The 12,500-nt window shown below is 37.7% G+C and overlaps 1 protein-coding gene across 7 annotated transcripts in view; it reads left to right on the top strand.

Moving 5' to 3' along the window:
- The window catches only part of LOC113824365 (putative uncharacterized protein DDB_G0271982), a 50,964-nt gene extending 42,213 nt beyond the window's left edge, over nt 1-8,751 (top strand). For 5 of the 7 annotated variants that reach the window (XM_070132983.1, XM_070132981.1, XM_070132982.1 and 2 more), the window contains exons 3-4: nt 300-1,471; nt 3,964-8,751. In XM_070132983.1, the coding sequence (XP_069989084.1) occupies nt 300-1,471; nt 3,964-3,995 (1,204 nt within the window). In that variant the 3' untranslated portion in view covers nt 3,996-8,751. Of the gene's footprint in view, nt 1-299; nt 1,472-1,741; nt 1,792-3,963 lie in introns of all 7 variants that reach the window. The other 2 variants (XM_070132987.1, XM_070132988.1) reach the window with 2 other exon arrangements.
- Nucleotides 8,752-12,500: the final 3,749 nt, after the last annotated feature.

The following is a 12,500-nucleotide window of genomic DNA, read 5'->3' on the forward strand; positions in this document are numbered from 1 at the left end:
TGACATTTTCCATGTTTCCACAATCTTTGGTACTTTGCACTATTTGTATATAATTCACTCTACTCTGCACTGAACAACACTACATGTATTGGTGAGTACGGAGTGGATGAAGCTCAGAATTATCCCTCGTTTAGAGTCTTGCAGGGGATTCAATAGTATAAATATTACTTCCAGACTTATGAAAGGGCACAGAAATTTTGTTTTCAAGATCTAGTATGGATACTAATAGAGCTGGTGAGTATAGAAATTGTGAGACTGAAGTGTGCAGTGGTTGTTAGTTGTTATTCTGGCTGTTACAGTGGGGAGAATGGGACGAGTGGTGCCCCATCACAGACGGACCTGCTCAAGCTGTTGGCAAGTGGCAGTGGTGGGGGTCTTGGGGGGGGCCTTGGGGGACTGGGAGGTCTTGGGAGCCTTGCAGCTGCTGCACAGGCTAGACAAAATGGCAGCATGATGAGGTCCTATGAAGCTCTGCTACAAGGTCCATCTGCTGGCAGAATGGCTCCTCAGGCAGTTACACTCCCAGGACCTACACGCAGACGTAAAAAGAAGAGGCGCAGGCAACCTGACATGCCCAAGAAGGCCTGCACTCCATTTATGCACTTCTGTGCTTATTTCAAACGAAAATTGATGGAGGAAGGGAAGGAGTTTCCACAATTTGCTGATTTTGGCAAGCGAGCAGGGGAATTGTGGAGGAACATGGGTGATGAGGAAAAGAAAAAGTTTGTAGAGCTATCAGAACAAGACCGTCAGAGATATATCAAAGACATGAAGGAATATGAGGAAAGAAAGTTAGCTGAGAAAGAGCGCGAACGAGAGCTTCAACAGCAAAGAGAGAAAGAACTGCAAGTTTTGCGAGAGAAGGAGCTGGAAAAGATACAAAAACAGCAGCGAGAGCAGTTGGAGCAGCAGCAAAAGCAGTTGGAGCAACACCAAAAGCATCAGCAACAGAATCCCAATGCCAGCTTAATGAACATGTTAAATCCCCTAAGTCCTCTCAACCCTTTGATGATAGCTGCCATGAACCAAACCCTCATGCAGACAATGCTGACTAACCCTGACCTCATGAAGACTGTTTATTCAGAAGCAGCTAGAAATTATTATATAGAGACACTGAAGAACATCTACCAAAATATGGGGTCTTCACAACCTAACGGTAACAGTGTTCCTGTATCCTCCAGTGGAACACATGGTGGAATATCAGATCACCAGAGCCATCTATCGTCAAGCCCATTGGCATCCATGGGAATGAATGTCAATTTACTTTCTCTACTGAACTCTGGTCAGCTGTCAGCTGTGCCTACTTCCACCTCATCCTCCACTGGCAGCTCCCCCCTGACAAAGACCCCCTCGACCCTCAAGGCACCCCCCTCATCTCTCCTAGGCAGCTCCAACAGCCTGACTGCAGCTGCATTGGACCTCTCTTCAGCAAGGCCAAGTGAGGGCAAGGGTGCCTTTAGTAGTGATGAAGGTAACACTTTATCCTGATTAAAATCAGGGAGGACAGCATGGGTTCTCACTGGAAAATTTTGCATGGTGATGGTGTTTAGTGGCAGTTGCCGGCAGCATGATTGCCTTAGCTACCAAAATTTAAATATTGACTGTAGACTCCTGACCTGTCCCTTGAAGTTTTTTTTGCATGTTTCTGCTCATATTTTGTGTGAATTTCTTTTTTACATAACTGCATGCTCATATTTATTTGTAGATCTGCCAATATTCATTAATTTCTTTTCTTTTTCAGAAAACTACTAGATACATAAAAAACATGGCTGTGTAGTAGATTTCACAAAGGTAATTATAATGATATTTGTGGCACCACATACTAAATTTTAAAAGTTTCAGATGGAAGGTTCACTTCAATGAGCTGCATGAAAAAAATCTAGGATAAAGTAGTGAAGGGGGAAAAAGAGACCTGTTGATGCCCTTAATATTTACCTAAATTATATTTTGACAAGCTTATCAACTTGAGTAATGTCATTCACCAGCAACATGTGGATGGATGTAGATAAGTTATTTTTGTGTAAAATGACATCAAGGGTTAGATATTACTTGTCACTTACAATAAAAATGTTTTTATGTCTATTACAATATTATGCTTCAAGGTGAGTATGATACATATTTTGAAATGTTACCAATGTTAATATTTAATACATAATATTCATGATAGGAGGGTAAGGAGAGACCATTTATTAACATCAAATTCATCATAGATGGCTGCACATGCATGGTTGCACTTACAAACTATCAACTTTCACAAATTTAAGTTCAGTCACATACTGGCACATCCAGCATAATTAACTAATGAATTCCATAACATAAGCCACAACAAGAAATATCATATTAGTATGATTTATGAGGAAAAATTGTACATCATCCATGTACCAACTTCATTATCTGTGTTGCTATGTTTGTAATCAAAAACAGGTTTTGCATCATAGGCATTGCAATGCCATAGATAGTTCATTCATGCGTCAATGAGAGAGAGAGAGAGAGGGAGAGAGAGAGAGAGAGAGAGAGAGAGAGAGAGAGAGAGAGAGAGAGAGAGAGAGAGAGAGAGAGAGAGAGAGAGAGAGTGTGTGTGTGTGTGTGTGTGTGTGTGTGTGTGTGTGTGTGTGTGTGTGTGTGTGTGTGTGTGTGTTTGTGTGTGTGCATGCGTATGAGCGTGTGTGTGTGCGTGTGAGTGTGAGTGTGAGTGTGTGAGCAGCATGTGTGTGTGTGTTAGTGAGCATGTGTGTGTGTGTGTTTGTGTGTGTGAGCATGGGTCTGTGTGTGTGTGTGTGTGTGTGTGAGCATGGGTGTGTGTGTGTGTGAGCATGGGTGTGTGTGTGTGTGTGTGTGTGTGTGTGTGTGTGTGTGAGCATGGGTGTGTGTGTGTGTGTGTGTGTGTGAGCATGGGTGTGTGTGTGTGTGTGTGAGCATGGGTGTGTGTGTGTGTGAGCATGTGTGATCTGTGTGTGTGTGAGAGAGCATGTGTGTGTGTGTGTGTGAGCATGTGTGTGTGTGTGTGTGAGCATGGGTGTGTGTGTGTGTGTGTGTGTGTGTGTGTGTGTGTGTGTGTGTGTGTGTGTGTGTGTGTGTGTGTGTGTGTGTGTGTGTGTGAGAGAGAGAGAGAGAGAGAGAGAGAGAGAGAGAGAGAGAGACAGAGAGAGAGAGAGAGAGAGAGAGAGAGAGAGAGAGAGAGCGTGAGTAGTGTGTGTTTGTATTTCTTTGTGTGCGTGTGTATGCGTGTGTGCTGATTCATTTATACATGTATAAGTCACCTGTAGATGGCTAGATCTCGGTCGTGTCCACGGAATTGCATTTATTAGCAGATGTATTTTTTGCGTTTAGCGGTAAGGAGGCATACCATCTTTTGAAAGTTGAAAATCAGGTGATATGGAATAAATCACTGATCAGATAAAGAATAAAACACAGAAGCTATAAATTTATTTTACATTTTATTACAATTCACATATTACCACAACGTACAAAATGTACAGCTTGTTTTTGACTTGCAAACCAAGAAAGATGCCTACCCCAAGCTGTCAGCTGTTGGCTGCAACGCGAGTGTGAAAACATAACACTGGAAAAACTGAATATAATCTGCTGAAACATCGCATTTTCAACAAAGTAAATCGATATACGTGCATCACTAGCTAATTAAGGGTGAGGACTAGCAACAGAACATTAATTAAAGGCTTATCAAGCATAGCAATATAGACATAGAAAGGCATGGTGCATGGGGGATACGCAGTGTTGCATTTTTGTTATTGCTATTAATGCACAGATTATTATCACTTGATTGCAAGAAGCTCTGTAAGGTACCTTTCCTATAAACATGCTTTATTAGAATGTGTAATGTAATGTATTCCGTAGGTGAAATAATGTACTATTACAGAACACATTTTCATAATTCATTTTCCTTCACCTTTTATTCTCTCGCCACTGTTATTTCTTAACTGATGATATTTTCTTTTTTTGCAGAGATGACAAAGGAAGCTGATTGTGAAATCTGAGACACAACAAACCCAAAGTAGCAAAAAGTTCCTATCTCCAGTCATTACTTCCCAAATACCATTCAAGCTGCACTTTGTAAAACACAAGCAAACACAGAAGAAATAAAGAGACCTATTCTTTGCCTATATGAGTGTAGTTTGTAATGTGCAAAACTTAGAGTGAATTAGCTTCTGTAGAACGTCTGTGTTGTTCTGTATACTAAAAAAAATTACAAAAAAAAAATACAAGTACAATTGCCTTTGAAAGAAAAATAATAATAATAATATTAATAAATGATAAAATAAAGCCACATGAAGTATTATGCATGCAAATGATTTTTAATATTAAAAAGGACAGACTCACAAACAAGTAACTAGTGTGGGACTGCATTTTTTGTTGTGAAGTTGCCTGGCTGTGATGAAGTGATGCTTGTAAAGATTTGAGCAATTTTTCCAGCAAGTCAGGAGGAGAACTGAGCAAGGAAAGGATAAGGCCATTATAGCTTAAGAAAGTGTGTTTTCTTTTGCAGGAAAGGAGTGAAGTGAAACATTTTACTTACTTTTGTGAGAGAAAATATAGTAATAATTACTTAAGAAATCATGGAAGGCATGGATGAGATTGCACCAGGCCTTGGCTTACAGGAGTTCTGTAGCCAACAGGGAGACAGTACTATATATTACCACCTTTTAAACCTATCAGGCAGCGTGTATGTCTGGGTAGGCACTGAGCAGGGCAACTTGGAGGGCATGGTGGCAGCTCTAGGGTCCCGCCTGGGTCCTTCAGCTGTTACCACTCTCCTTGGCTCTTCCGATGCCCAGAGTCTCCAAGCTTCCCATCTTGCAGAGAGGTTACAAAGGCGCACACAAAGGCACATCCTACTGAGTCTCAACCTGCCCAGTGACGAATTAATACCTCATGTGGAGCAGCGCCTGCTGGAGGAGCTCTGTGTCGTATAAAGGCCAAGGCTCATGAAATTATTTCGCTGTTTGACTGCCCAAAAGATCCCCAAACCCACCCATCCACCCCCCAAATTCTCAGTATATATATATTTTTTTTATGTCATATAATTATATGGCCTTATATTTGTTGTTTGATTTTTGTAATTTCTTTTTTATTAATTCAACTACACTTATGCATTAAGTAATAAATAAATGTCTGTCTGATCTAAATACAAGAACATAATTTTACTTGTAAATATTGTACTTATATATTTTTTCTGTCTTTTGACTACAGTTGCAGTATATTTATGTTGTAGGATAAGGACAATCTACTTAATCACATTGAGCAAGTATGTTGCCTTAATGGGAAGATAGGGTACCCCTTTTCCAGCCTATTATTAGTCTTCCAGAATTAGAAGATAAAAAAAGATGTAGAGTCTTGGCCTATATACTCACAAAGCTTGATAATAGTATATTGTGTTCAATGTTGAAAATTAAGGAAAATAAGGTACATCAATGTTGGAAACACAATGGTCTTTAGAACAGAAGGCTTATGCAGTCATTTATGCAAAAATAAATACAGAAATATTGAGCCAATGCTAAGAAGCTGCTTGTACTACCAATGGATTGACCTTGTATGCACTGGCTAGCCTCCCCTGATTATGTCAACTATATATTCTGTTCAGCAGTAATTATGTGATAAGACTGCTCTCTCTTCAGTGAGAAAGTTCTGCAGCATTGCCTTCACTGCATAAAGCTTTCCAAGATCTTCTGCTTGTCTGAAGAAACTGGTGATTGCACAGCTATTTAAGTCCACAAATTTAAGTGGTGCATACAAGTGATAATTGAAGGTATGATATTAATGTACTATATCAGGGTAGATGTTAAGTTCCTCTTTATTTTTACAGAAGCTTTTTTGTAATCTCCTTTATAGAGTTTTTTTTTAATATAAATTTCTGTATATTTGTCCTATGCAATAGGTGGTAATAACTAGCAGTCTTTTTGCTTCCCAATTTGTAGTTACTACCTCACAGGTGATAGATTAATGAAAAGACATTCCCTGTAGCCCGTGACTCGTTAGGCAGCTCAGGAAACACAGGGGAAGCTGCTGGAGAGGCCAAGCACTACAAACCCTGCATTTAAGGATAAACACCTGTATAATGATACCACACTTTGATATGCATTTTGTTGTGATTTAATGAACCAAGTGAAGTAGTTCTTGCAACATAGAATAACCATGAAAGTGGGATTTTGTTGTAGATATGCTTGTGCCTCCTCTGCAGCTTCCTCCATCCTTAATTTCCCACAGTATCAGAAATCCCCCGCCATATGTGAACCCCCTGTGCCACCTCGCAGCTTTTGACGGACAGTGCTGGTGTGGTTGTGAATTGGTGATCACAATAGATGTTCAGGTATGCATAATGCAAATCTCCGGTGTTTTTCACTTAATTTGCCTCTGATTTTTATTTGCTGTTGGCATATATTTTCCTATTGGGATACACAGTTACATAACTGATGTATACAAAAGTTGAATTTAAAACAGACTTGAACTTTTGTTGTGATCAATATCTGTGCCATGATTAGGTCTTTTTTGGGACCTTGAAGTGTGATAACTGAATGTTGATGTGCCTGGAAACCAGTCATAGCATTGAACATATTGTTTATTGACATGATCAGTATTATCATAATTCGTGATATCGAGTACTCCCCTTTGAGGAATCTCATATGATCATGCTATGGTTGGTCTCCTCCCCCAGCACTGGCTGTCACTTGGTGATGTCTTGGTGTGTGTTGTGGTTTTTCAATTCAACTTTTGCTCCAGCTTTTAGTTTCCAATCTCATTTACTTTCATTTATATGTTCAGACTTTAACTCAACTTTTGTTCTTTGAGTACTTTTACATACACCCAAGACACACTTCCATGCTTAATGATGTAGTCCTGATGAAGCCTCAGGGTAGAGGGTTCGCTCCCCGGTAATGTGGGTCCTATGTTGAGGCCTCCTTTGGCCCTCGCACAAGTGATAGAATAATTAGTTTAGTTTAACCTCACACTGAGCAATTCATATTAATTTAATTACAGAGAGGATAGATAGTCACCCAAAGTACTGTACTTTGTTCTCAAAGTGGCCACACCCATCTACATCAAAAGGATGTAGTAGAGGTTGTGACATTTTTCAAGACAATCATTTCTTTTTTATCAATTATTTCTGTGTTATATTTCAATCAATAAAGGTTTTAGTTTTAAATAAGTTATAGGGAAATCTTGTGTGTTCCAATTTCTAGTTGATGTGCGAGGAGTTCTAGGGAGGTCCAAGCAGCAAGTTGCTGCTGTGAAGTCGTGATAGTGTCAAATGCTAGTCTGACGGTGGGGAGCAAAGCCTCCGTCCCAAACCCACCCTTCTACCTCCTGACCCATATTTTATCCCATCAGTCACCCTTGCCTACCATGAGCATTCTGCAGAAGTTTTAAACACTACTGATTTTAAAATAAGTTTTGTGATGTTAGCAGGTGTAAGTGGTGTGGCATTGGGCTATCTGATTCTGTGTGTGAGATTAGTTCCTATGTTCTACACATGGAAGCAGAATCCAAACCATTCCTACCAGAGCCCAGTTCAAAGATGGACTGGAGCAGCCATGTCGCAACCCAAGTTCCTCGCCTAAACAGGTTCCTCTCCCCTTTAGCAAATCCTGCCCCTTTAGCTCCAACTGTATTTTATTTTGCCAATCCTGTCCCAGACTCTTGTATGATTAGTAAATGCCAGATTCCAGTCGCAGACTGATGATTTTATGCAATTACTGCTAGTTCTTGATTTTATAACATTTATTTGCAAAAGATAATTAAATCACAGAATTATTTTATAGCAGTAGTTACATTAGTATTCTCAGTCTGAATTGTTTAAAGGAAGTTAGATAATGCCAGTAAGAATGCATGAGAGGGATATTATTTTCATAATGGTTTTGACACAGTACCCTGAAGGTATTACATAACCAGGTATTTAACATTCCTTTGCTTACAGGAAACAGGTGAAGTGCAAAAAAGTTTATGCTAACCATGAAACAATAGGGAGAAATAACTCCCACTGCTATGCACAAGTTAACATTGCACATTGGAGCATTTGGCACAAACTGTCGAGGTTGGAGAGTTGCCTCCTGTGATAGGCATTTGTTTTTACAACTAATGTACTCGCATGTGCGTGCCACGGAATCACCCACCTGGTGAGGTAGAGCCTTGGCTGAAGATGTGGGTGGCTGGATGATGACCATATAGGTGCATTGTAGATATGATTGGTCAGGGCAAGATTATACATTTTTTGCTTCAGCAAATGGGAAAATTGTTTCACCAGTTAAATAAGGATGGATATCTCGCCCCAACCTAATAGTACAGGCACCTGGCACTCTAGCTGCACGCACCAGTAGGGCCCAGCATGTGTGCCTGAGGGCCCGCCCATTATGCAAACATATTTTGAATTAAGTGAAGCAATATTATGTTTTGTCTATTGCTGTTATTGGAGAAAATGGTTATCTTGTGAATTTTGAACAAAAAAAGAATAGTAATCATTTTGTACATGGTAAGAGATGAAAATCTAGAAGCTGAAATTATTCACTAGGAAATTCTGTGCTATTTTTAGAGAGTCTCTAGTTTGTGTACTTTGTTATATATCTGGATGATGTAGTCTTGTACGAGATATATGAAGTGGTAGGGAGTAACTTCAAAGTGTCGTGATTATATTTAGAGTAGGAGGAAGATGGTAGGGACTAGACAGTATAGTCAGTGCTGAGCTGATATATATGCAACATGTAGTTTGAAATACTCAAAAATAAAGATCAGATCAGACAATGGCTTGTTTTATTTCTTATTGAAATACTGCATGTTTTTAACATACATAATAACTAAAAATTTAAAGAGATCTTTCTATACTCATATAAAAGGGTACTGAGGAGTTTAAATCTAATTTGCATATATGCAAGTAAATGAAAAGTAAATAAATGTTATGAATAAGACTAAATATCAAATTCATCATGCCATACCTAAACCACATACAAAACTTGTAAGAAAGTCCCATTGATGCTATTTTGGAATAAGCATGAACTTTTGTTTTCTAGACAAGGGGTTCTCAAACCTTTATTCACATCTTGCAAGATTCACAAGTCCCCTCTTTCCAAATCATTTCTGATGGGCACAATAATATACTCTCTAATTTTCTTTCTCAAATTTTTATTTCTGTTTCTCCTCTTCCCTCCTCTTTTCTCCACTTCACTTCACTTCTCTACTCTTTCTCTTCTCTACCATCTCTCTCTGACCACAAAGAATTAAAATAAGTGAAAGAACCCTTTTGGGAAGTAATAACAAAATACTGACAGAGAAAAATGTGTATATCAGTAATGAGGGAGAGGGAGGGATGTGTGTGTGTGTGTGTAGTAATATTGATAGTGATTTGTATGAATGCATATGTGTGTGTGTGTGTGTGTCTGTGTGTCTGTGTGTGTGTGTCTGTGTGTCTATATATGTCTATATACAATATATACATATATATATATATATATATATATATATATATATATATATATATATATATATACATATATATATACATGTATATATTATGTACATATATATACACACCGTGTACCTAGTTATATATGTTTATATATATATATATATATATATATATATATATATATATATATATATATATATATATATATATATATATATATATACACAGAGAGAGAGAGAGATTATACACATATATGTGTGCATGTGTCTGTGTCTGTGTGTCTGTGTCTGTGTGTGAATGGATGTGCGGTGTATGTATGTGCATAAAAATGATAATTAAAATGCGTTATGTAAAACATGATTTTAAACACTTATTACACGAACCAGGATCTGAGAGGAACTTGAAGCACTGCAGCAGAATCTGAATGCATATTGTTCATGAATAAGAGAACACACGACGACGAGACAGGACTTGAGGACATGCTTCACAAGGAGGAAGCGCGGTGATGCAACAAGAGAAGCTGCATGTGACACACCATACTACTTACTTCACTATGGTAGGGGGTGAGGAAGACAGTAGGGGGTTCGCGGGGGTAGGGGGTGGTGTTAAAACAAGCTTAAAAATAGCATATTATGGAACTGTATTCTGTTGACCTATGTTAGTTTATTGGTATAGTGTTTATTAGAAATCGCCCTTATGAATGATATTTTTCCATTCAATTACTGACTTCGTTAGGTAATCCCAACAGATTTTAAGTTGTCCGGTGTTAGGCGTACGGTAGCCGTATTCGATTTTTCGTGATTAGGCGTAGAGCAAACATACATATGCGCATTTGAACGTTATTTCCAAGTAATAAGTATGAATCTAACCAAACTGAGAGGGGTTCATCACCTCGTGTCGAACGCCGCCATCTTGTCTGTTTCATCACGCATGCGCAGAACACCAATTGGTTGCTTATTGCCGTACTCGCAGTCAATTGTAAATATGTATGTTAATGTAATTTTGATTTAGGAGAAGTATGAGACACAGTCGATCGAACTAAAAGTTTGGAGGAAATTATGATTTGAATAATGTATCAGAAAATCGTATTGAGGACCGTTGTGGTGCTTTCACATCTCCATGCTTAAAAGAAATCCTGCATCCAAGAACACTGAAACCACATCAGTAACCTTTTCAATCATTTTCTTAAAAATATACGAGCCCCAGCAGCGTATCATTACACGGAAATCTGCGTTTCCCTTACGACAACCTTTGAGAATCAAAAGTAAACTTATTGTTAGGAAATATATATTTTTTATTGCGATGTTTAGAAGGTATTTTCGGATATTAGATCTGCGGAAGAGATTAATTTGGATTACTCTAGTTGTAACAGAATGTTGCATATATGCTGAAAAGTGGTGAAACTTAGCTTGTTGAGGCTTTCGTTCAAAGTATATATATATATATATATATATATATATATATATATATATATATATATATATATATATATATATATCTCATGAAGAGAAACAAAAACTTTAACAATGATTTTGCTGTTAGAAGGACCACCAAGATTGATTTGCATTGTTTGTCAATACAAGTTACGTGTATAGTACGCTACAATGCCAGTAGTCAAAAAGGTTAAATTCGCCACATCTATCAAAATGTAAATCTGACTCCCTATTGACTTATTAACACTGATCAGTATTTATAGCAACTGTGTTAAAATGAAGTTGGTGTCACTTGGAAGTTAAGCTCAAGTGATAAACTATAAAAAAAAGTCTTCATAGTTTATCATGTACACAATATGAATATCCAGTATGTATATATATATATATATATATATATATATATATATATATATATATATATATATATATATATATATATATATACGATTTTGTAATAAAAAGTACAATGTTACGGAATTAACCCAATTAACCCTACACTGCAAGGGAAATCTAACCTATCTACAGAAAAAAATCAAGTTGATTAGTAAGACACCCGGATTTTGATTTTGTTCTCATTGAATTTATAGTCAAAAATCGATCACACGTTAAAAAGAAAGAAGAATTAAAGATAACAACGTTGGATAGGACAGACAAATAAGGGTCAATGTAAACATGAAACTGCCGGTGTGATAGAAAGTTTAACTTGGATACAATGGAAGTGGCGAAAGGAACACTACATATCAACGTTTGTTTCGTAAAATGATAATAATGATCATAGTTAATCAATAATAATCTTGGAAATATACGGGTTATGCTTGTGTATGTGTATCTGGTAAAACGCAACGTAGAGCCATCTCGTTAATTTGGAGGATATGTCCAGAGACGTTTTTGAATGGGAAAGGAGGAGTCTCGTTCAACCATTCCCTATATCACACCGGATTGAATAAACCAGGGAGAAATCAATCATATTTCTTTATTTGGAGTGGCCTGTTATCACATTCATTTACTTAAAAAAAAAAAAAATCGTAGTGATATGGAAGTGGAAAGTTCCTTACCTTTGTGTCACATGTTGCGCCCCTAAAGCAGAGCAGTACATGATGTACAGAAGTATGTGGATAATTTAGGCAACGGCTTGAGTACGGAGGTGCTGAGTTTTATAAGAAAATATCGAATGAAATTCTATGGGCAGATAGTACCCAGTGTTTTTCCATGTACATGCACGTGTGTAGGCCTACGTTTTCTCCTTACTAAACTCATGAAAGCCTGTTTCTGAAATGCTCAAAATTCTCTCTAAGGAAGCTAGTATTCCATCCATACCTCTTAGTTGATGAACTGCCGCGAATAAAGATTAGTGACACTTTGTTATACATATAGTCCTCCCCCCTCACACACACACTCCTCTGAAACTGGGTGTTAGCAAGGTCAAGCAAGCATCATGTTCAATAACGTAAAATCCCCGTTTTATGTTGCAAATGACTTTTAACATAGATTACACATTTTAGTCAATTTCTTTTGCTCATGTTCTCGAAGAAGACAGTTGATGCATATTAGCTTCTCCTAAGCTTAATATTTTCTTAATATAATCTATTCGAATATTCTGTGCCATGACTGGATGAATAAAAGAGAAATACTTTATCGAAATTCGCATTTTCAAT

Source organism: Penaeus vannamei, chromosome 18, assembly GCF_042767895.1.
Source record: "Penaeus vannamei isolate JL-2024 chromosome 18, ASM4276789v1, whole genome shotgun sequence".
NCBI lineage: Eukaryota > Metazoa > Arthropoda > Malacostraca > Decapoda > Penaeidae > Penaeus > Penaeus vannamei.